Source organism: Tachyglossus aculeatus, chromosome 14 (assembly GCF_015852505.1).
Source record: "Tachyglossus aculeatus isolate mTacAcu1 chromosome 14, mTacAcu1.pri, whole genome shotgun sequence".
Taxonomy (NCBI): Eukaryota; Metazoa; Chordata; class Mammalia; order Monotremata; family Tachyglossidae; genus Tachyglossus; species Tachyglossus aculeatus.
In genome coordinates, this window is record NC_052079.1 from 57,756,629 (window position 1) to 57,782,172 (window position 25,544).

At 54.1% G+C, this 25,544-nt stretch overlaps 1 protein-coding gene across 1 annotated transcript in view; it reads left to right on the top strand.

Moving 5' to 3' along the window:
* The first annotated feature begins 1,034 nt into the window (after positions 1-1,034).
* Positions 1,035-25,544, top strand: part of WNT7B (Wnt family member 7B) — a 95,825-nt gene continuing 71,315 nt past the window's right edge. The window contains exon 1 of the mRNA XM_038756589.1: positions 1,035-1,105. Within this exon, the coding sequence (XP_038612517.1) occupies positions 1,035-1,105 (71 nt within the window). The remainder of the gene's footprint in view (positions 1,106-25,544) is intronic.

The following is a 25,544-nucleotide window of genomic DNA, read 5'->3' on the forward strand; positions in this document are numbered from 1 at the left end:
GAGTTTGGAGGAGGGGGAGCCTCGGGGGTCCTCCCGTGACAGCCTGCGAGGACCCCCCCACCCCCAACCCCGGCCTCGCCGTCTCCCCCTGCCCAAGGCCCCTGGGGCCTGGCCGGCGGGGGGGGGGTGGGGATGGGAGGGTGTCGTCTAGCAGGTGTCCAGCATCACGGCTAGTCCAGCCGTCCCCACCCCCCGCCCCCTCCTCCCCGGGTCGCCCCCCGCCGTTTCCCACCAGACAGAAGCCCCCCACCCCCCCAGGCCCTCCCCCATCCTCAGCCCCTTTGGCAACCAGACCAAGAGGGAAAGAAAAGAATGGGGTTTAATAGAGTGGGTTTGTGTCACGGGGAGAGAGAGGGACTGAGTGGAGGGGAGGGAAGAGGGGAGGGGGAAGAGGGAGGGAGAGAGAGAGAGAGATAGAGCGAGAGAGAGAGACACACACACACACACACACACACACACACACACAGAGCGAGAGAGCGTGAGAGCGAGCGAGCCTCCTACCTGAAATTTCAGATTGCAAGATAGGTGGATTTTACCTGGGGGAAGGCCCGGGCCCGGGAAACCTCACCGGGCTGCGCCGGCTCTTTCTCAGCTGGTGAATGAGAAGGAGCCGAGGAGGACTGCTTGGGACGGGGGTCTCCCAAGGGCTGGGGGGGCCTTGGAGCCTGGCCGCCCCCTCCCCACCCATACAGACCTCCCCTCCGGGGCGCAGGGCCCTTTCCCTGCCCCCACCGCGCCTCCCCGGCGGGCATCTATTTATTTATTTATTTGCGACTTACTTATCGATTGCCTTATAGATCAATTTCGTGTGTTGATTCCCCCCTCCCCCCCCCCCGGGCCCCCGTCCCCTCTCCCCCGGGGGATCGCGGGCTCCAGGATGGTCGCAGCCGGAGCCCGGGGGCTGGACGGCTGTCGGGGGGCTCTCCTGGGGATTTAACTGGCGGAGACCCCCCCATCCCCATCCCCATCCCCATCCCCACCCCGGTTGCCTCTTTCTGGTCCCAGAGTTTATGGCTTAGCCCACTGTCTAGATCATGCACAGAAACTCTCGCGAGTGGGTTTTCTACGTGTTTCTCTGCTTTGGAGTCATCTATGTCAAACTGGGGTGAGTAACCGTGGGGACCGGGGGAGGGGCGGGGGGCAGGGGTCCGCCGATGGAGGAACCGGGAAGGGGGAAATTTGGGGGACACTCACACACACACACACACAAACACACACACACACTCTTACACTTTGGTTCATCCCCTCCCCGCCCCCCACCCCCCGAGGCTGGGACCGCGCCGGTGGCTTGAGCTTGTCAGCTGCAGCCCGCGTTATAGGGAGGTACAGGGGGAGGGTCACGGGACGATTTGGGGATGGAGGGACCGTCTGACCCTCTCAGACCTACTGTTGGGCCTCCTCCCCCCCCCCCCACCACCGCTACTCCCCCCAGCCGGGGACCCGGGGGGAGGGGGCGGACAATGGGAGAGCTGAAAGCGGCGGAGAGAGGAGGGAGGGGGAAAAAAGAGAGAGAGAAGGAAAGATAAAGAAAAGAAAAAGCTCTGGTTCCGAACTGCCCCGGGATTCGCGTGTGTGTGTGTGGGGTGTGTGTGTGTGAATGAGTGTGCGAGTGTGTGTATGTGTTTGTGAATGTGTGTGTGTGTGAATGAGTGTGTGCGTGAATGTGTGCCAGTGTGTGTTTATGCGTGTGTGAGTGCGTGTGTGTGAATGTGTGAGTGCGAGTGTGTGTGTGTGTGAATGAGTGAGCGAGTGTGTGTATGTGTTTGTGAATGTGTGTGTGTGTGCGTGTGTGAATGAGTATGTGATGTGTGTTTATGCGTGTGTGAATGAGTGCGTGTGTGTGAATGTGTGAGTGCGAGTGTGTGCGTGTGCGTGTGTGTGTGTGTGTGTGTGTGTGTGTGTGAGCGCAGGCCTGAAGTGTCCGGGTGTCCCTCCCATCCCCCAGACGTGTAGAAATCACCTTGGAGGCCGGTGGGTCTCGGATGGGGTGTGAGCCGGGGGTCCGGCAGCCCCCTCCCCGGGCCCCGGGGCTCCACGCGGGACGCAGCGGCCACCCCAGCGCCGCCCCGACGGCAGGACCGGCCTGGGCAGGAGGCAGGGGGCCGGGGGCAGGGGGGCCGGGGCTGGGGGGCATCAGAGCCGGCGGTGGCGGGGTCCCCCCGTCCGGGCCCGCGCCCCGTTCCCCGTTCGTTCCCCGTTGGTTCCCCGTTCCGCGGGCGCCCTGGCCCAGGCGAGTCGTATTTCCACATTCCTGAGCCCGGCCGAGTCCCTACCTGTCGAGCGCCGGCCTCTTCCTCGCCGGGGGACCCATCTGGGCACAAAAGATCCCCAAGGCCGGACCCCAACGCTGCCCGGGGGGACCGTGCGGCCGGGGGCGCGGGGAAGGGGGTGCCACCCGTGGGGGGGGACTGGGGAAGAAGGGGTGCCACCCGCGGGGGGACTGGGTGCCACCAGTTGGGAAGAAGGGGTGCCACCCGTGGGACGCGCTCCCCACACCCCACCGATCCCCCACGCAGGGAGGCACCCAGCCGGCCGAACCCCGGATAAATAATAATGATGGTATTTGTTAAGCGCTTACTACGTGCAGAGCCCTGTTCTCAGTGCTGGGGAGGTCACAAGGTGATCAGGTTGTCCCACGGGGGGCTCACGGTTTTAACCCCCATTTTACAGATGAGGGAACTGAGGCCCAGAGAAGTGAAGTGACTTGCCCAAAGTCACACAGCTGACGGTTGGCGGAGGCGGGATTTGAACCCACGACATCTGACTCCAAAGCCTGGGCTCTTGCCACTGAGCCACGCTGCTTCTCGGATCAGACAGTCCTGGGGGAGGGGGCGAAGGATAGAGAACGGGGGGCGGCGGCGCCCCCTCCCCAATCCCACCTCCGACCCCCGACTCAATCAATCAATCAACCAATCAATCGGATTTATTGAGCGCTTACTGTGTGCAAAGCACTGTACTAAGCGCTTGGGAAGTACAAGTTGGCAACATATAGAGACAGTCCCTACCCAACAGTGGGCTCACAGTCTAGGAGGACACCCGCGCCCCAGCTCCCCGGGGAGGGGGGAAGGTCGGGGTTGAGAATCACCAGGTCCCCCCCTCACCTCCGAGACGCTGGGTGGCCTTCGGAAAATCGCTTACCCTCTCTGGTCCTGCGTTTCTCCCGCTTTAAAGACAGGGTGGCGCATCCTTATACCCCCTCCCCAACTGGCCGGGAGGGAGGCCACGGGGGAGGAGGTGTTAGGCTATAAAAAATAAAGTAAAAATCAGGACCGGAATACCAGATCTCTAAGCGCCGTGGGGGGGCGAGGGGCGGGGTGGGAGGGGGCAGGTGACGCTCGGGACCCGGTACGGGGGTCCCCGAGGGTCCACGTACGTGTTGGGGGGGACCCCAATCAGGGCGGTTCCCCCACCGAAAAGCTACGGGCTTGTGTGTTGGGGGGAGAGGGCTGTGGCCCAGACTGTGAGCTCGTTGTGGGCTGGGAATGTGTCTCTTTATTATTCATTCAATCGTATTTATTGAGCGCTTACTGTGTGCAGAGCACTGTACTAAGCGCTTGGGAAGTACAAGTTGGCAACATACAGAGACGGTCCCTACCCAACAGCGGGCTCACGGTCTAGAAGTAATGATGGTATTTGTTAAGCACTTACTATGTGCCACGCACTGGTCTAAGCGCTGGTGCAGATACAAGGTGATCAGGTTGTCCCACGTGGGGCTCACAGTCTTCATCCCCAATTTACAGATGAGGTCACTGAGGCGCAGAGAAGTGAAGTGACCGGCCCAAAGTCACCCAGCTGATAAGTGGCGGGCCTGGGGTTAGAACCCACGACCTCTGAGTCCCAAGCCCGGGCTCTTTCCACTTAAGCCACGCTGCTTCTCTTCTGATTCACCGTTGTTATAGCATACTCTTTCAAGCGCTTAGCACAGTGCTTTGCACACAGTAAGCGCCCAATAAATACGATTGAATGAATGAATGACCTGGTCCCTGGCGTCCCTGCTTCCCAAGGAAAGGACACGTGCATTTCTTCTTCCCTTTATGCCCATCCTCTGCCCTGAGAAGACGAGGGGGTGGGGGAAGGAGGGACTTCAATTGAGGGCCGTCCCGGGGGCGAGGGGTCCCCGAGTTCGGGGGAGAAGGTAATGCCCCAATCTCCATCTCACCGTCAACTCTTTTTTGTGGTATTTGTTAAACGCTTACTATGCGCCGGAGACTGTACAGAACTCTGCCTTAGATACAAATTAATCAGGTTGTCCCTGTCCCACATGGGGCTCACAGTCTTAACCTCCACTGTACAGATGAGGTCACTGAGGCCCTGAGAAATGAAGTGATTTGCCCCAAGGTCACCCAGCAGACATGTGGCCGAGCCGGGATTAGAACTCAGGTCCTTCTGACTCCCCAGGCCCGGGCTCTAGCCACTAGGCCACGCTGCATCCCGTGGAAGCGGCTCTGGACGGTCCCACCTTTCCAGCTGGAACCTCACCCTTTCCCCCAAATCCAGCTGGGATCACCGCTGTTCCTCAACCTCGGGGGTGGTATGGGAAGCGGGGCCGTGAATGTTTCTGTGTGTGTTTGTGTGTGTTTGTGTGAATGTGTGCGTGTGTGCGTTTCTGTCTCAGTTTGTATTTTATTTTGTTAGTATGTTTGGTTTTGTTCTCTGTCTCCCCCTTTTAGACTGTGAGCCCACTATCGGGTAGGGACTGCCTCTATATGTTGCCAACTTGTACTTCCCAAGCGCTTAGTACAGTGCTCTGCACACAGGAAGCGCTCAATGAATACGATTGATGATGATGATGATGAGTTTGTGAGAATGCAGATCACGGTGAGTGGTGTGCGTGTGCGCGCGTTTATGTAGTGTGTGTGTGTGTGTGTGTGTATATGTGTGTGTGCGAGTGCGTATGCGTGTGTGTGTATATGTGTGTGTGCGAGTGCGTATGTGTGTGTGTGTGGGTGTGGGTGTGTGTGTGGGTGTGGGTGTTTGTTGCTCGGGCTTTCCCCGGCCCTGCAGGGGAGGGAGGAAAACTCCCCCATCCAGTTCGCTCTCCATCCGTGGCTCAGTGGAAAGAGCCCGGGTTTGCGAGTCGGAGGTCGTGGGTTCTAATCCCGCTCCGCCGCTTCATTCATTCATTCTTTCATTCATTCATTCGATCGTATTTATTAAGCGCTTACTGTGTGCAGAGCACTGTACCAAGCGCTGGGAAGTACAAGTCGGTAACCTATAGAGACGGTCCCCACCCAACAAAGGGCTCCCTTGTCATCTGTGTGACTTTGGACAAGTCACTTAACTTCTCTGGGCCTCAGTTCCCTCATCTGGAAAATGGGGATTAAGACTGTGAGCCCCACTTGGGACAACCTGATCACCTTGTATCCCTCCAGCGCTTAGAACAGTGTTTGGCACATAGTAAGCGCTTCACAAAAGCCATCATTGTTACTTTTATTATTACCTGCGCCTTCAAGCCGGCGCAGTGACCCTCCCGAGAAGGTGGGCGATTAGCCGCGGATCGGGCCTGGGCTGGAGGGTGGGGGCTCCCTGGATCCGGGGAGCAGCGGGCTGGGGGTGGGGTCTACTCCAGCCGCGACTGGGGAAACTGAGGCTAGTCAGGGGCCCGCAGGCCGATCCCAGTATGCCTGGGGGTGCGGATGGTGGGACGGGCCGAACCAGGGCAGGACAGTGGTCAGCTCGTCCGAGGAGGGAGGAGGGTCCGAGAAGGAGAAGCAAGGATGAGGAGGGAGGAGGGAAAAGGGAGGACCAGGCGGGAAGTTTCTATTTGTTCTGACGATTTTGACACCTGTTTGGTTTTGTTGTGTCTTCCCCTTCTAGACTGTGAGCCCGTTGTTGGGTAGGGTCCGTCTCTAATATGTTGCCGACTTGTACTTCCCAAGCGCTTAGTACAGTGCTCTGCACACAGTAAGCACTCAGTAAATACGACTGAATGAATGAATGAATGAGTGAAGAGGACGGGGGCATACGCAGACAGATGCACAGATATATATCTATATCTATATCATCTATATCTATATGTCTAGAGAGGCAGTGTGGCCTAGTGGATAGAGCCCGGGATTGAGAGTCTGAGGATTTGGGTTCTCATCCCGGCTCCGCCACTTGTCTGCTGTGTGACCTTGGTCAAACCACTTCACTTCTCTGGGCCTCAGTGACCTCCTCTGTAAAACGGGGATTAAGATTGTGAGTCCCACGTGGGACTACCTGATGACCTTGTGCCTACCCCAGCCCTTAGAACAGTGGCTGGCACATAGTCAGAGCTTAATAAATACCATCATTATTATATCTGGACATAGATAAATGTATCTGCAGGTGCACAATTACATCTGCCATGCCTGCGCATGTATGCGTAAATGCAGCGTGGCTCAGTGAGAAGAGCACGGTTTGGGAGTCAGAGGCCATGGGTTCTAATCCCGCCTCCGCCACTTGTTAACTGTGTAACTTTGGACAAGTCACTTAACTTCTCTGTGCCTCAGTTACCTCATCTGTAAAATGGGGATTAAAAGTGTGTGCCCCACGTAGGACAACCTACCTTGTACCCCCTGCCCCGCAATGCTTAGAACAGTGCTTGGCACACAGTAAGAGCTTAACAAATGCCATTATTATTATTATTATTATATTCACGTACACGTATGTGTGTCTACTCATTTCCCCACCATGGTAAAACACATATACACGCATACAAATGGTCTAACACAACCTCTAAACCACAGGAAACGTGTCCTGGGATATTTCGGGGGTGGGGGGGCCTGCTTTAATTATCCGAATAATTTATTTCACACTTCTCATCGCTTGGTGCCCCCTGCTTCCTCGTTTTTATTTCGTGGGGAGCGCCAGGAGGTGGATAAGCCTTTGAGCTAGGGAACGGGAGATGAGGAGCGCTCATTGAGTTTGATTGAGCGAGAGGGAGCATTTCCGTCTGGATCTGAAGATGCCATCCCCTGGCGCCCTCCTCTCACCCCCACTATAACACGACTCTTCCGCCCGACTACAATCCCTCCCGGCTACAAATAGGGTCAACTTCTGCAGAAGTCGATCCGGGTAAATGTTTCTCCCCCTACCCCTAACCCGAACCCAGGCCTCCAGGGGCAGAATCAATCAATCAATCAATGATATTTATTGGGTGCCTACTGGGTACAGAACACTGTATTAAGCGCTTGGGAGAGGACAACACAACTGCCGTCGAAACGATCCGGTTCCTTATTCCCATTAATAATAATAATAATGGCATTTATTAAGCGCTTACTATGTTCAAAGCACTGTTCTAAGCGCTGGGGAGGTTATCAGGTTGTCTCGCAAGGGGTTCACAGTCTTAATCCCCATTGTACAGATGAGGGAACTGAGGCACAGAGAAGTTAAATGACTTGCCCAAAGTCACATAGCTGACAGTTGGCACAGCCGGGATTTGAACCCCTGACCTCTGACTCCAAAGCCCGGGCTTTTCCCACTGAGCCACGCTGCTTCCGATTCGTCATCTGGCCTGAGCGTAGGTTTTAGTGAGCAAAATCGGTGGATAACTACATCGTTTCTCCCATCTGATATCTTTGGGCCTTGATTTATTATTATTATGGTATTTGTTAAGCGTTTCCTATGTGCCAGGCTCTGTACTAAGCGCTGAGGTGGATGCAAGCAAATCGGGTTGGACACCGTCGCTGCCCCACGTGGGGCTCGCAGTCTTAATCCCGATTTTACAGATGAGGTCACTGAGGTCCAGAGAAGTGAAGTGGCTTACCCAAGCAGACAAGTGGCAGAGCCTGGATTAGAACCCATGACCTTCTGATTCCCAGGCCTGTGCTCTAGCCACTGCCCCATGTTGCTTCAAAGGGCAGGAGAAAAGGATCCGGCTAGCCCGTTAGTTAAGGGACACCTGTGACTGGCCCCTCTCTTCCCTTTCCCCCCGGTGGCATTCAAAGGCGTTTCCCACCAGGGCTAGTCGGCATCGTCCAAAGCGTGGCTTCCCCCCTGTGTTCTTGTTGCTGTTGTGGTGGTTGTGGTTGTGGTTGCTTCTCTTCCTCCTCCTCCCCACTCCAGTAAGCATTCAGTAAATACCACGGATCAATTCTCCTCTTTCTCCTCTTCCTTTCTCCCGTTTCCTCCTCCTCCTCCTCCTCCTTCTCTCTCTCTCTCTCTCTCTCTGTCTCTCTTTCTCTCTCTCTCTCTGTCTCTCTTTCTCTCCTCTTCTTTTTCCTCTTCCTTCCCACCGCCTCCTAGTCCACCTGTACAATTGCAAATCTCCTGGTTACGGGTCGGATCTCCAGAGTTCTCTGACTCCAGGTAAAATCCTGGGGCTGGGGATGGGAGGCGGGAAGAGCCCACTCTTTTAGACTGTGAGCCCACTCTTTTAGACTGTGAGCCCACTGTTGGGTAGGGACTGTCTCTATATGTTACCAACTTGTACTTCCCAAGCGCTTAGTACAGTGCTCTGCACACAGTAAGCGCTCAATAAATACGATTGATTGATTGATTGATCATTGCAGATTAGGAGGCGATGTGGGGATGATGGGGATGACGGTGCTCTCACTCCCCTATAAGGCACCTGTCTGGTCCTGCGGGGCCTGGACCCTCGGAACGCTAGAATCTCATTTAAGTAGCGGGAGAATAATAATAACGGTATTCGTTAAGCTCTCACTAGGTGCCAAGCACCGTTCTATGCGCTGGAGTAGATACAAGGTTATCAGGTTGTGCCACGTGGGGCTCACAGTCTTAATCCTCATTTTACAGATGGAATAACTGAGGCACAGAGAAGTTAAGTGGCTTGCCCAAGATCACATAGCAGACAGGTGGTGAAGAGGGGATTAGAACCCACGTCCTCTGACCCCCAAGCCCGTGCTCTATCCAATAAAACAGGCTGTTTCTCTAACGCTTCTCATATTCAGGGCCCCGCTGGTGAGGGGTGGGGGGTGCCTGAGGACCCCATTATCCTCATCCTTCCTGCATCCCCGTGGTATTGATGTGTCTCTCCCCTCCTCTAGACCGTGAGCCCGTTGTGGGCAGGAATTGTCTCTGTTGCTGGATTGTACTTTCCAAGCGCTTAGTACAGTGCTCTGCTCTGCTCAGCCAGTAAGCGCTCAATAAATACGATTGATTGATTAGGCGGGGAGGGGATCTGCTCCGGTCTGTTCACCCCAACTCTCGCCGCCTTGGGGGTCCCGAGTACAGAGAAAAAGGGCCGAGGGTCGGTGTCGGGACTTGGGCTGGGAAAACGAAGGAAGGAAGGAAAAGCCCCCCTTTTCCTCATCTCCCACTCCCTTCTGCATCAACCCGACTTGCTCCCTTTGCTCTTCCCCTCCTCCCCGCCCCACAACACTTATGCACAGATCAGTCATTTTATTTATTTATATCGATGTCTGTTCCCCCCCTCCCCCGCCCAACGTCTAGACTATAAGCTTGTTGTGGCCAGGGATTGTCTCTATTGCTGTATTGTACTTCCCCAAGCGCTTAGCACAGTGCTCTGCACACAGTAAGCGCTCAATAAATACGATCGAATTGAATGGATTGAATGAATGAGATCAGGAAAGGAAATGGGATAACTGTCAGCCGGGTGGGGGGGGGGCGGGGGGGAGGGGTGTAGAGGTCTGCCCCCTCCCTCAAGGGCACGGAGCAGGCAAAGTGGTCCCCAGCAGCCCCAGCACCCCCACCCCTCTGCCGAAGGGGGAGGGGGCGGGCCCGGAGGCCGGGGGGCTGCCCACTGAGCGGGCGGGCCGGATGGTCCCTTGTGGCCCTTTAAAAAGCCCCCCGAGGGGGAGGAGGGGGCAGGGGCCGTGCGGTGCGCTGCGCTGCGCTGCGGTCCCTGAGTCAGGGAGAGGGAAGGGGAGGGAAGGGGAGGGGAAGGGAGGGGGCGGGAGGGGAGACTCGCACACCCATCCTGGCCCGCCTGACCACCCGCCTGTCCTCCTGTCTGCCCTCCTGTCTATCCTCCCGTCTGCCTGTCCCTCTGTCTGTCCTACCGTCTGTCCTCCTGCCTGTCCTCCTGTCTGTCCTCCCGCCTGATCTCCTGTCTATCCTCCCGTCTGTCTGTCCTCCTGCCTGCCCGTCCCCCTGTCTGTCCTACCGTCTGTCCCCCTGCCTGTCCTCCTGCCTGTCCTCCTGTCTGCCCTCCCGCCTGTCTGTCCTCCTGTCTATCCTCCCGTCTGTCTGTCCTCCTGTCTGCCTGTGCCCCTGACTGTCCTCCCGTCTGTCCTCCTGTCTATCCTCCCGCCTGTCCTCCTGTCTGTCCTCCCGTCTGTCTATCATCCTGCCTGTGTGTTCCCCTGTCTGCCTGTCCTCCCGCCTGTCCTCCTGTCTATCCTCCTGTCTTTCCTCCCGTCTGTCCTCTCGCCTGTCGGTCCCCCTGTCCCCCTGTCCGTCTGTCCTCCCGTCTGTCCTCCTGCCTGTGTGTTCCCCCGTCCGCCCGTCCTCCCTCCTGGCCTCCTGCCCGTGTGTTCCCCTGTCTGTCTGTCTGTCTGTCTGTCTGTCTGTCCTCCGGCCGGCCTGTCCCCCCCGCCTGTCCGCCCCCCTGTGCTCCCGTCCGCCCGTCCGCCCCGCCCGCCCCCGGGCAGGGCAGTGAGCGGCCCCGTCCTGGGGGCTCCAGGCGGGTCCCGGGGGAGCCCCCCGCCCCCACCCCCCGCCGGCTCCCCCGGGGAGACGCCCCCTGCGCTCCCCGTGCGGCCGGCGCTCAGCCATGCCCTCCCTGCCCTCCCGCCCGGCCCGGCTCCCCTCCCTCCTCCTCCTCCTGCTCCTGCTCCTCCCGCTCCTCCTGCCCAGAGGCAGCTACCTGTAAGTGACCTCCGGTGACCCGTGGGTGCCCCCCTGCCCGCCGTCCTGCCCAGCCCGGGGCGGCCGCGGGGGTGCCAGGCGGGGAGCGGGCAGGTGGGAGGCGGGCCGCCCCGTCCCGGGAGGGCCAAGCCCTTCTTTCACCCCGGACCGGCCTGGGACCGGCTCGGGGGGCGCGCGGGGGCGTCCAGGACGCTCCCACCCCCGGCATCACCCGTAGCCGCGGGGGTGGGCGTGGATGCCCGGGTGGGCGGGCTGTGGCCATGGAGGTGTCGGAGCCCTACTATGTGCCAAGCCCTGTTCTAAGCGCTGGGGAGGTTACAAGGTGACCAGGTTGTCCCACGGGGGGCTCGCACTCTTCATCCCCATTTCACAGATGAGGGAACTGAAGCACAGAGAAGTAAAGTGACCCGCCCAAAGTCACCCAGCTGACAGTTGGCAGAGCCGGGATTTGAACCCATGACCTCGGACTCCAAAGCCCGGGCTCTGTCCACTGGGCCACGCTGCTTCTATTGAGCGCTTACTGTGTGCAGAGCACTGTACTGAGCGCTTGGGAAATACAAGCTGGCAACATATAGAGACGGTCCCTACCCAACAGCGGGTTCACGGTCTAGAAAATTGATAATATTATCAATATTATTGATGATAATAATAATAGATGACTTATTAAGCGCTTACTATGTGCAAAGCACTGTTCTAAGCGCTGGGGAGGTTACGAGGTGATCAGATTCTCCCACAGGGGGCTCACAGTCTTCACCCCCATTTTACAGATGAGGGAACTGAGGCAGAGAGAAGTAAAGGGATTTGCCCAAAGTCACACAGCTGACAGTTGGCGGAGGCGGGATTTGAACCAAAGCCCGGGCTCTTTCCACTGAGCCACACTGCTTCCTCTGTGCCTGCTGACTTGTTTTGATGTGTATATCTCAGCGCTTAGAACAGGACTCAACGCTTAGAACAGGGCTTGGCACATAGTAAGAGCTTAACACATACCATCGTCATTATTATTGTTATCTCTATCTATAATTCAATTCAATTCGATTATATTGATGCCCATTTACTTGTTTTGAGGTGCCTATCTCTATCTATAATTCTATTTATTGATATTGATGCCTGCTGACTTGTTTTGATGTCTGTCTGCCCCCCCACCGCCAGACTGTAAACCCGGTGTGGGCAGGGATTATCTCTCTTTTATTGAGGAATTACACTTGCCAAGCGCTTAGGACAGTGCTGTGCACACAGTAAGCGCTCCAGAAATGCTATGGGATGAATGAATGAATGAATGAATGTGTGTGTGTGTGTGTGTATGTGGGGTGTGTGTGTGTGTTTGTGCGTCTATATCAGTGTGGGTGAGGGAGGTGTCCGGAGGGCACGCATGCATGCGCATTCATCAGCGTGGCTCAGTGGAAAGAGCCCGGGCTTGGCAGTCAGAGGTCATGGGTTCAAATCCCACCTCCGCCAAAGGTCAGCTGTGTGACTTTGCCAAAGTTACTTCACTTCTCTGGGCCTCAGTTCCCTCATCTGTAAAATGGGGATTAAGACTGTGAGCCCCACTTGGGGACAACCTGCTCATCTTGTATCCTCGCCAGCGCTTAGACAGTGTTTGGCACATAGTAAGCGCTTAACAAATGCCATCGTTATTATTATTATGTGCTTGAGCGCTTCGAGGGTGTGTAGGCGAATGGGTGCGGGCGCGAGCAGCGTTATTCCGAGGGTCCGATGTGCCCTTAGGAGCTCGGGCGAGGGTCCCCTGGGGAGGGAGGTGTCCCACTGTTGGGTAGGGACTGTCTCTATACATTGCCAACTTGTCCTTCCCAAGCGCTTAGTACAGTGCTCTGCACACAGTAAGCGCTCAATAAATACGATTGATTGATTGATATTTATTCTATTTATTTTATTTTGTTAATATGTTTTGTTTTGTTGTCTGTCTCCCCCTTCTAGACTGTGAGCCCGCTGTTGGGTAGGGACTGTCTCTATATGTTGCCAACTTGTACTTCCCAAGCGCTTAGTATAGTGCTCTGCACATAGTAAGAGCTCAATAAATATGATTGAATGCAGAGCACCGTACTAAGCACTTGGTTGGTCCAAGTCGGCAACATATGATGATGATGGTGGTATTTGTTAAGCACTTACTATATGCCAGGCAATGTTCTAAGCTCTGGGGTAGATAAAAGGTAATCAGGTTGTCCCACTTGAGGCTCACAGTCTTAATCCCCATTTTACAGATGAGGTAACTGAGGCACAGAGAAGTTAAGTGGCTTGACCAAGGTCACACAGCAGACAAGTGGCAGAGCCAGGATTAGAACCCATGTCTTTTAGACTGTGAGCCCACTGTTGGGTAGTGACTGTCTCTATATGTTGCCAACTTGTACTTCCCAAGCGCTTAGTACAGTGCTCTGCACACAGTAAGCGCTCAATAAATACGATTGATGATGATGATGATATCGGCGACATAGCGGCGACCTAGAGTGTCGGGAGTTGGAAGCCCAGCCCGAGGAGCCTTCTCCCCCTTCTAGACTGTGAGCCCACTGTTGGGTAGGGACTGTCTCTATATGTTGCCAACTTGTACTTCCCAAGCGCTTAGTACAGTGCTCTGCACACAGTAAGCGCTCAATAAATACGATTGATTGATTGATTGATTGATTGAGCTGCAGCCGGGGTCCTCGAGGAGAGGAGAGGAGAGGGGTCTGTCTGAGCTCTCCCGATGCCAGCGTGTCTCCGGGGGCATGAGTGGCAGTGGAGACGTGTGCAGTGTGGCTCAGTGGAACGATCCCGGGCTTGGGAGTCAGAGGGTATGAGTTTTAATCCCACTCCGTGGTTTGTCAGCTGTGTGACCTTGGACAAGTCACTTAACTTCTCTGGGCCTCAGTTACCTCATCTGTAAAATGGGGATGAAGACTGTGAGTCCCACGTGGGACAACCTGATCAGTCAATCAATCGTATTTATTGAGCGCTTACTGTGTGCAGAGCACTGTACTAAGCGCTTGGGAAGTACAAGTTGGCAACATATAGAGACGGTCCCTACCCAACAGTGGGCTCACAGTCTAAAAGGGGGGAGACAGAGAACAAAACCAAACATACTAACAGAATAAAATAAATAGAATAGATATGTACAAGTAAAATAAATAAATAAATAAATAGAGTAATAAATCTGTACAAACATATATACATATATACAGGTGCTGTGGGGAAGGGAAGGAGGTAAGATGGGGGGATGGAGGGGGGATGAGGGGGAGAGGAAGGAAGGGGCTCAGTCTGGGAAGGCCTCCTGGAGGAGGTGAGCTCTCAGTAGGGCCTTGAAGGGAGGAAGAGAGCTAGCTTGGCGGATGGGCAGAGGGATCATGATCTGATCACCTTGTATCCCTCCCAGCGCTTAGAACAGTGCTTTCATTCATTCAATCGTATTTATTGAGCGCTTACTGTGTGCAGAGCACTGTACTAAGCGCTTGGGAAGTTTGGCACGTAATAAGCGCTTAACAAATAGTAACATTATTATTGAACAGTGCTTGGCATGTAGTAAGCGCTTAACAAATACTAACATTACTATTATTATTATTATTATTATTAAAGAGCCCGGGCTTGGCAGTCAGAGGTCAAGGGTCCTAATCCCGCTCCGCCAGTTGTCAGCTGTGTGGCTTTGGGCAAATCACTTCACTTCTCTGGGTCTCAGTGACCTCATCTGTAAAATGGGGATGAAGACTGCGAGCCCCACGTGGGACAACCTGCTCCCCAGCGCTTAGAACAGTGCTTGGCATGTAGTAAGCTCTTAACAAATGCCATTATTATTATTATTCATCAATCGTATTTATTGAGCGCTTACTATGTGCAGAGCACTGTACTAAGCGCTTGGGAAGTACAAATTGGCAACATATAGAGACAGTCCCTACCCAACAGTGGGCTCACAGTCTAAAAGATTATTATTATTATTATTACTGAACGTCCGTGGGTCTGCGTGGGAGTCCGCGCAGGTAGAATGGGTTTTGGCGCGTCTCAGGTGAGCGTGTCGGGGCGTGGATGGGATGGATTTGGGAAGGGTCGAGGTTGGGGGGCTCGAGGGTGGGGATGGAGCGCCCTGGCACTGCCCGCTAGGCCCGCGGTTTGTCAGCTGTGTGACCTTGGACAAGTCACTTAACTTCTCTGGGCCTCAGTTACCTCATCTGTAAAATGGGGATGTAAAATAGGTCCGCCCTCCGACCCTAATGAAACGCACGTGCCCGGGCCGGGGGGAGAAGGGGGGACCGGACGGACTTGGCTGGCTCCCCCCCGCCCCACCCCCGTCCCCTAATAGGACCCCGGCCGGCAGAGCCCGCGGAAATTGCCCTGCCACCGCTTTTTCTGTCTATAATTAGCCCGGGATCTTGAAACAAAAGTTGGAGACCACAGGCCAGATGCCGCGCGGCCTGCGGCCTCCTTGCTGTGTGACATAATTACAAGGCCCGGGCGGGAGGCTCCGCAGCTCCATAATAATCCTCCCCAGCCCACGCTGGGGAGGGGCAGTGCCAGGGAAGGGGAGGGCAGGCCGGGGGACCGGCTGCGGCGGGCCACAGCTCGGAAGGAGCCCGCTGGTGGGCAGGGACCGTCTCTATCTGTTACCGATTTCAACTTCCCAAGCGCCCTGCACACAGTCAGCGCTCAATCAATACGATTGAACTGGAGAAGCAGCATGGCTCAATGGAAAGAGCCCGGGCTTTGGAGTCAGAGGTCGTGGGTTCAAATCCCTGCCCCGCCAACTGTCTGCTGTGTGACTTTGGGCAAGTCACTTCACTTCTCTGTGCCTCAGCTACCTCGTCTGTAAAATGGGGATTAAAACTGTGAGCCCCCTGTGGGGCAATCTGATCACCTTGTAACCTCCCCAGCGCTTAGAACAGGGCTTTGCACATAGTAAGCACTTAATAAATGCCATCATTGTTATTGTTAATGAATGAATGAATGAATCCCACCCCTCCAGGGGCTCTCTGGAGGTTGCGCTCCCCTCCCTCATCTTCCCCCCTCACAAGCGGGTGAGGGGAGGCATGGGGGCTTTGGGAGAGGAGGGAAGCAGTAGCGGGAGTGATGATGATGATGATACTAGTTGTTAAGCACTTACTATGTGCCAGGCACTGTACTAAGCGCTGGGGTGGATACTTGCAAATCAGGTTGGACCCAATCCCTGTCCCACATGGGGCTCACAGTCTCAACCCCCATTTTCCAGATGAGGGAACTGAGGCCCAAGGAAGTGAAGTGATTTGCCCAAGGTCACACAGCAGTCAAGAGAAGCAGCGTGGCTCAGTGGAAAGAGCCCTGGCTTCGGAGTCAGAGGTCATGGGTTCAAACCCCAGCTCCGCAATTGTCAGCTGGGTGACTTTGGGCAAGCCACTTCACTTCTCTGGGCCTCAGTTACTTCATCTGTAAAATGGGGATTAAGACTGTGAGCCCCCCCCGCTGGACAACTTGATCACCTTGTAAACTCCCCAGCGCTTAGAACAGTGCTTTGCACATAGTAAGCACTTAATAAATGCCATCATAATAATTATTATTGTAAGTGGCAGAGCTGGGATTAGAACTCATGACCTTCTGATTCCCAGGCCCATGCTCTAGCTACTAAGCCACGAGTGGAGGTGGGGAGGGGAGGGGCAACCGCCGTGTCTGGTGGAGAAACTGGAGGGAAAGTGTGCTTGAAGTGCCAACTTCGTGTGACATCTCGGGACCTTGGGCAAAGTTTGAGGGATGGGGGAAGGGAAGCCAGTCTTCACAGGGCAAGCCAGACCCAAGTGGGGTGTTGCATGACCCCTCAAAAGTCAGAGGGAAGGACGCCCTTCAAGGGGAGGGGGCAGGTGCAAGACACACGAATCAGTAGCTATTCCCCCCATACCATAGTTGGCTTGGAGAGCAACCCCCCCCACGTCCCAACTAAAGTTTTTCAGTGTGACACCCAGGGAGCAATGAGGAATGTGGGCAGAGCTGCCAAATTTTTATTTGGGGTGAGGCTTGGTGGGGGCAAGAAGGGGTGAGGCTGGAGGGGCAAGAAGGAGTGAGGATGGAGTGACAAGAAAGTGTGAGGATGGAGTGACAAGAAGGTGTGAGGATGGGAGGACAAGAAGGGGTAAGGCTAGGGGAAGAAGGGGTGAGGCTGGAGGGGCAAGAAGGAGTGAGGCTGGGGGGAGCAAGGAGGGAAGGGGCTCTGTGAGGGCGCAGGATGGGCTTGGGGAGACGTAGATTGGCTTCAGAGAGCTAGTGGGTCCCAAAACCCCGGTATGGGAGTCACTCACCCCCGCTTTGGAAACTCCGGGGTCTCTCCAGCTCCACTAAGAAGCTCGCAGATCTGTCCAGAAACCCGGGTTCAGGGAGGCCCAGAGAGGTCCCGACAGCTGGGGTGGAGACAACAGCTCTACCCCTAAGCTGGGAAATTGGGTTGAGTGGGACTCTCATTGCTGCCCGCGAGGCCGGCCCTGATAAATTCCCCCAGCCCCGGGTAGTCCAGTTCTCTCAGAAAGCAATCTGCCGGCTTCCCCACCCACCACTCCGGCCCAGATATCGGCCAAGCCCCGGGAGCCTGCAACCCCCAGACTCATTTTCCACTGATCATCCTCAGCCTGGTAAGCAGAGCGGGTCCCAGTGGGTGAAAAATCTAATCTTGTTGGCCTCTTGTTGGTACCGGGCAGCTCAGACCCCTCACATCACCAGAGGAGCCGGGAAGCCCATGGCCCCTTCCCCCAGGAAGAAGTGATCAAGTCTGGCCTAGTGTGTTGTCTAGCTAACTCCCACCCGGGGCAACTCTTAGGTGCCATTCTGGGCCTTTGTACACTTCCTTTCTTTTCCAGACAGTTACAGTTATTTTCCTCCCCATCTCGAGTAATCTGTATTCAGGATGGATCGCCTGGGAGCCAGCAATGGGGATTAATGGCTCTCTCTGGCACTCCTCCTTTCCCAGGAGGACAGGGCACTGGGGGCCTGAATGGAGATGACCAGCCCAGCCTGAAGTCTTGGGTGTGTCAGAGGTTAGGCTGGTGGGGGATTACAGGGGCAGAGGGAGTCCAGATAGGGCAGGCAGTGTAGCCTAGCAGAAGTAGCCTGGATCTTGGAAAAAAAAAAGATGGCTTCTCATCCCAGTTCTGCAGCTGGACTCCTTGGGCAAATCACTTAACCTCTCTGGTCCTCAGTTTCCTCATAATAATTATGGCATTTGTTGAGGGTTTACTATGTGCCAGGCACCGTACTAAGTGCTGCAGTAGATACAAGGTAATCAGGTTGGATACAGTCCCTGTCCCACATGATGCCTACAGTCTTAATCCCCATTTTTACAAAAGAGAGAACTGAAGCCTGCAGAAGCTAAATGGCTTGCCCAAGGTCACAGAGCAGACAAGTGGTGGAGCGGGGATTAGAACCCAGGTCCTTCTGACTCCTAGGCCCAAACTCTATCCATGGGGCCATGCTGCATCTGTGCAGTGGGGATGGTAATCACCGGCTCTCTATTTTATGGGGATGGGAGAGCAAAAACAGATCAAATGTATTGTTTATATTAGCGTCTGTCTTCCCTTCTGGACTATAGGCTCGTTATGGGCAGGGGATGTTGAATTGTACTCTCCCAAGAGCTTAGTACGGGGCTCTGCCCATAGTAAGCGCTCATTAAGTGCCGTTGATTAGTCGACTGATTGATGGCCCTGTACGAAATTACACTTTTCTTATCATTACAGTGGATTCAGCCTTCTTTTCTTCCCACCTCAGCTTCCAGGGACAGGAGTTGATGGAGGAAAGGTTGAGTAGCTTTCCTTAGGCGTTACGGTGATTATTTAGTCTGATTTAGCTGAGGAGCTGAATGTAAGGTTCTTTAGGAGTTAATGTGAATATATTTAGTTTGATTTAAGCGAGTAGCTGTGAGCAAGGTTTCTTTAGGAGTTAGGATGGATGTGTTTACTCTGATCTAGGTTTCCTCAGGAGTTAGCATGAATGTGTTTATTCAAGGGAGGGAGAGAGAAGGAAGTGAAGCGGGATATTGGGAAGGGTGCAGTCAATCAATGGTATTTACTGACTATCTAGTGTATGCTCTACTCTCCCAAGCACTTAGAACAGTGCTCTGCACATAGTAAGCGCTCAATAAATACCATTGATTGATTGTACTGAGTTCTTACTGTGTGTAGAGCACAGTAAGTTGCCTATCTTTTGCAGACCACTGTTCTGGATGCCTACTGGGTCAAAGCATTCTGCTGAGACTCTACTATATTTAGAGCACTGACTGAGTATCTGCTCTGTGAAGAGCATTGTACTTGGTGCCGGCTGTGGACAGAGCACTGTACTGAGCTCCTACTGATTGTAGGGTGCTGAACTGGGTGCCTACTTTATGCGGAGACTGAACTGGGTACTTACAGTGTATAGAGCACTGTCCTGCATGCAGAGCAGTGTACTGTGTGTTTGAAGTGCTGTCCTGGGTACCTACTGATGGGAGAGCACTCTACTGAGCACTTGGGAGAGCACATCAGAAGCACAATATAAGTTCCCTGCCCCCAAGGAGCCTACGATAATAATAATAATACTATAATAATGATAATAATAATGATATCTGTTAAGCACTTACTATGTGCCAGGCACTGTTCTAAGCACTGGGCTAGATACAAGTTGATCAGGTTGGACGCAATCCGCGTCCCGCACGGGGCGCATAGTCTTAATCCCCATTTTACAGTTGAAGTAACTGAGGCCAAAAGTAGTCTAGGTGACTTGTCCAAGGTCCCCGAGCAGACAAGTGGCGGAGCTGGGTTTAGAACCCAGGTCCTTCTGACTACCAAGCCCATTCTCTATCCACTAGGCCACGCTACTTCTTGCTACGATGTAATGGGAGAGGCAGAGGCCAAAGGAAACTTTTTCATTCTTTCTGTGATCCTGAGAGAACCCGTTCCCACCAGCTCCCCGTGGACCCCCGTCAGGAGAGATCCGTAACCTTGGTGACGATTGTGCGGCGACAGACACCAGCTGTCTCGGGCCGAGGCGTCACTTCACAAAGACGGTTCCCTCCCCGCTCTGCCAAGCCGCGCCTGCTGACTCTGGCTAGCGGCGTCGGCGTGTCCAAACACGGTCTTCTGCTCTTCCATTAGCCTACAGATTCTACCTTCTGGAAGGTGACGGATTCAAATTCCTTCCCCGGCCGCACATGGTCTATGACCATCCCCCTCAATGGAAGGGGGACCGGAGTGGCGCTTGGAAGCGCGGGCTCGGAGAGGTTAGGTGACTTGCCCGAAGGCACACAGTGAATCAGATGATTGGATGGCCTGAGTCCCTAATTTGACCACCCTGAATGGGACTTTCCAAAGATGGGATCTTTAATGGGAAGGGGGTAGCTGGCTGTTGTTTTCTCTTCCCTCAACCCCCTTCTGCCAGCCCTGCTGTCAACCAACCTTGCTTGCTTGGTAGGTGAGACAGCTTCTGCCCTCTTCACTGAGTGCCATAACAGAATGAAAGGTCATCAGGAGGTCATTTAGTCCATCCCCTGGCAATAAGCACATGAACAGGCAGAGGTGGATGAGGGGAATGAGGATAGCTGATAAGACAATAACAAGGATAATGATAACTTTAATTCTTATAGTACATTCATATACATCACCCTATTTTATCCTTCCAAATTCCCATGAGGGAATAGTCTTCTAACTGGGTGTCTCTCCCCTCTCTCCCTCACCTTTCCTGAACCCCTTCCCCCAGCTCCTTCTTGCTTGGCAAATCTTTTTAGCTAAGGCTATGGACACACGTGTGTGTGTGTTTGTGTGTATGTAAATGAGGGGTTTCCTGCCTGATTCCGTATTAGGTTCAGTGGGAATAATGGGAGGGGTGAATGTGTGGTTATGTGGATATGTGCATGAGTGAGTGAGTGAGTGAGTGAGAGTGTGTTTGTGTATATAGAGGATTGATTAGCTGGAAAATGGTTTCATTTAGGGGGCCCTGGCCCCTCTGGTTTGCCTTCAGCCTGGTGGGTCTCAGAGCAGGTCTGGTCAGAGGATGGAGAACCCTCCCCCCCTCCCGCAACAAACCCCCCTGTCCTGGGCCCCGAGCAGGGAGTGAAAGGTGACTATTTCCCACTGATCTCCCTGACCTCTCTGTCCCCAAACTGTGTCTCTCCAGTCCTACAAACTGGGCTCCATGGGGTGAGCCATGTCTTCCTTGTTCCTCAGAGGGACACGAATGGGATCCTAGACCCCCACAAGGGTCCCTCCCCCCACTCCCCAACTCCCAATGCAACCCACCAAGGAAGAGGAAGAAGAGGAGGGGGATGAGGAAATGGAGGAGGAGGAAGAGGGAGATGAGAAAGAAGAAAAGGAGAAGAGAAGGAGGAGGAGAAAAGAGGTGGAAAAGGAGGAGGAGAAAGGGAGTGGAAAAGGAGGAGGAGAAAGAGGGTGGAATAGGAGGAGGAGGAAGAGGGATGGGAGAGGAGCAGGAGGCCGAAAGAGAGGAAGAGAAAATGGAAAAGAAAGAAGTGGAGGAAGATGAGAAGGTGGAAGAGAGAATTAGGATGGGGAAGAAGGATAAGGAGGGAGGAGGAGGGATGGGAGGAGGAAGCAAAGAAGGAGGGGGCTGGGGTGCTGATTCCAGCAATTCAGCTACCTCTGTGCCCTCAGAAATATCTTGTCCCCATCTTACCTCGCCATCCTGCCAATTCCTGCACCCCTCCTGTCCGTGCCCTCTGCCTCCTTCGCGCTGTTCTCGCGGCCCTGGGGGGCTCTGGCCAGGTGGGCGACATGGTCTCCTTTCGGGGGAAACTCAGAGAAGGAAAGCAGTGCAATCAATCAGTCAATAAGAGAGCAGCCTGGCTCACCTGAAACAGGACGGGGCCTGCTCATGGAGAAGCAGCAAGCCCGGTGCTGTCTGATCCCTGGAAGGAGAAAAAAAGTTTTCCATGTGTTTCATTGGTTTGTTTTCTTAAAGCTCTGCTGGGGGAGTGGAAGGCGGGGGGAAGAGCCACCCCTTCTCTTTAGAAGTTTTAACTCTGAGAGGGGGTGGAGGGTGGGTCCCTGGGGCCGTGAGGGGTGGGGGTTAACTCCCCAAGGGCCCAGTTTGATTGCTGGTTCTGACCCAGTTCTTGGTATGACGATCATGACCTCGGGCAAACCTCGGTCCAACTGGTCCAGTCCCCTGCCCCTGTTATCCGGCCTCCCCGCTCCTCTAGACTGTAAGCTCATCCTCTAGACTGTAAGCTCATTGTGGGCAGAGGACGTGGCTGCTAACTCTATTGTACTGCACTCTCCCAAGCTCTTAGACAGTGCTCTGCACACAGTAAGTGCTCAATAAATGCCACTGAGTGATTGATTGACTGACTCTCTCCCCAAGGCTAGGAAATGTGTGCGTGTGTGTTTGGGAAGGAAGGGTGAGGGAGACATGTAGGATGAGAGCCATCCAACACCCGAAGGAGCTTTATGATACTTCCCAGAATGCTGGAGTGGGGGGGGTGGGGGTCTAGGTTGGGGAAGCAGCATGATCTAGTAGATACAGCATGGACCTAGGTCAGAAGGACCTGGGTTCTAATCCTGACTCCGTCACTTGTCCGCTGTGTGACCTTGGGCAAATCACTTCACTTCTCTGTGCCTTAGTTACCTCATCTGGGGAGCCCCATATCGGGCAGGGGCCGTGTCCAACCTGACTGCCTTGTATCTACCCCAGCCCTTAGCACAGTGCCTGGCAAATAGTAAGCACTTTAACAAATACCATTAAAAAAAATCCGGTCTGGACAAAAATCATCTGAGCATTAATAGTGAGCAGGAGTTGTTGGCTTGGGTGTGGTGTGGGACTGGCTGACGGGATTATTTTGTATTGAAATCCAGGGTGTTGGCCTAGTTTGTCTCTCTTCTTCTTCCTGGGTGACCGTGGGAGTAGCGGGAGAGAGCGTACTGTGGAGTTCAAATCGGCCTGCATCCTGTGGAGGCCAAACTACAAATCCCAGAGTTCTGAGGGTCTGTCCAGGCATTAACAGAGAACAGGAGCCATTGGGGTCAGGTCAGAGAAGGCTTGGGTGGTCTAGCCGGGAACGGATAAATCCCGGGATATGGGTCTCTTTTTCTAAAAACACCTGGAGGCCCCATCTCAGCTGTCCCCTGGGTGATTTTTTTTCCTATGGTATTCGTTATGCACTTACCGTGCGCCTGGCACTGTTCTAAGCACTGAGGTAGAGACAAGCTAATTAAGTTGAACATAGTCCGTGTTCCACATTGGGCTCACAGTCTTCATTCCCATTTAACAGATGAGGTAACAGAGGCCCGGAGAAGTGAAGCGACTTGCCCAGGGTCCCCCAGCAGACGAGTGGCAGAGCCGGGATTAGAACCCAGGTCCTTCTGACTCGCAGGCCCGTGCTCTATCCACTAGCCCTCGCTGCTTCTAATCTCCAGGAAGGGTCCCATCGGGAGCTGGGGGCCGTGAGAGGCCGTGGTTCTCCTGTGTCAGATGAAACCCGCACCCGGCTCTCGACCTGATGAAAGAGTCATTGTGATGGAGGGCCTACCAGCCAGGGCCAGCAAGGAGACAAAAACACCATTTGTCTTCCTGGGACGGGCCCCCCCAAAGGAGGGTCTTTTTGAGCCAAAGGCTGTGGGGTGTGCTGCCCCCAGGGGGAGGGTCAGGTGGCAAGCACAAGGGGAAGACTTGGAGGAAACTTTGGGGGCAGGGAGATTCATGGCAGGCCGGGAAGGGAGGGGAGGGGAGGGGAGGGGAGAGCGCCGCTGAGCCCGATGGTGGCCTTCACTGTGACTCCGGGTTCCGGGATTCCGGGGGGCGAGGCGGGAGGGTGGCCAAGAAATGAGGCTCAGTCCGTGCCCATCGGGAAAAATCAGGTGGCGGGCCTAATAATGGAGCTGGTGGAGGGCCCAATAGGCAATAGGTCTGAAAGAAGTTGGACACACTGCTAACTTGTCCCGGTTCTAATAATTCATTTTCATTCATTCATTCAATCGTATTTATTGAGCGTTTACTGTGTGCAAAGCACTGTACTAAGCGCTTGGGAAGTACTAGTTGGCAGCATATAGAGACGGTCCCTACCCAACAATGGGCTCACCATCTAGAAGGGGGAGACAGACAACAAAACAAAACATGTGGACAGGTGTCAAGTCATCAGAATAAATAGAAATAAAACTCGATGCACATAATGATAATAGGTGCATAAAATAGATACTATAGATACGATAATAGATACTATAATGGTAATAGTAATGGAGAAGCAGCGTGGCTCAGTGGAAAGAGCCCGTGCTTTGGAGTCAGAGGTCATGGGTTCAAATCTTGGCTCCGCCACTTGTCAGCTGTGTGACTTTGGGCAAGTCACTTCACTTCTCTGGGCCTCAGTTACCTCATTTGTGAAATGGGGATTAAGGCTGTGAGCCCCACGTGGGACAACCTGATCACCTTGTAACCTCCCCAGCGCTTAGAACAGTGCTTTCCACATAGCAAGCACTTAACAAATGCCATTATTATTATTATTAGTAGTAGTAGTAGTAGTAATAGTAATAATTGTGGTATTTATTAAACACTAAGCTCCAGGCACTGTACTAAGCATTGGGCTAGATACAAGATAATCAGGTTGGACACAGTCCCTCTCCCACACGGGGCTCCCTGTCGTGATCCCCATTTTTCCAGATGAGGTAGCTGAGGCACAGAGAAGTGAAGTGACTTGCCCAAAGTAATATAGAAGACAGGTGTTGGAGTCAGGATTAGAACCCAGGTCCTTCTGACTCCCAGGCCCATACTCTTTCCACTAGACCATGCTGTTTCATCGATGGTTCTCTCCATTAATCATTCAGTGGTATTTGTTGAGCGCTTCCTGGGTGCAGAGCACTGTGCTAAGCGCTTGGGAGAGTACAACACAGCAGAGTTGGTAGACAAGTTCCCTACCCAAAATGAGATTATAGTCCAGAGTCTTCCCTCTCAGAATTTGGAGGAAGAAGGGCGAAGAGGTGGAAGGGGGAAAGAGGATGGGAGGATAGGGCCACATCCTGCTATCGGACAGTACCGTGCTCCCACACTGCTTTGTTCCCATCACTGTCCACAGCCCCCTATCCTTCATGTTTCACAGAAATCTGGGGATATCAGGGAAAGGGTGGGATAGAGTAACTTTCCCACAGGCAAAGTCTCTAGTCAGTCCATCATAATTACTGAGCACTTACTATGTGCAGAGCACTGAACTAAGCAGTCGGGAGAGTACAATATAACAGACACATTCTAGGGAAAGAGATGGGGGCAGGAGAGATTGGTGGGGAGATATTGGTGGGGAGAGATATTCTGCGGGCTCAGGAAAACCTCTGCAGCCTGTCAGAGGCTTGGAATTGTTTGTAGGGCTGAGTTATGGGCTCAGGGACAGAATCATCCCTAGTTGTTCTCTCTATTCATTTGTCTTGGTTGTACTCAGGGGCTACAGGCTACACTCCAGAGAATTGTTATCCCCAACTGAGATCCTATAAACAATGAGAAAAACAGCAAGAGTTGGGGGGAGTTGGAGAGACAGAGGAAATAGGAGGGAGAAGTTGAGGGGAGGAAATGGGAGAGAGAGAGAGTAGGATTTGGCTAAATCCATGGATGATCCATGCTGGGTCACTGGGAAGAGTCAGAGGTGGAGAAGGGAGAGTCAGAGGTGTTGGATGGTCCATGTTGGGTCACTGGGGAGAGTTAAGGGTGGAGAGGAGAAAAGCAGGAGTACTGGATGGCTCACGCTGGGTCACTGGGAGAGAGCCAGGGACAGAGAGGAGAGTTACTGAGTAGATCGTGCTGGGTCACTGGGAGAGAGTGAGGGATGCAGAGAGGTGAATCAGGGGTGTTGGATGGTTTGCACTGGGTTCCTGGGGGGAGAGTCAGGGATGGAGAGG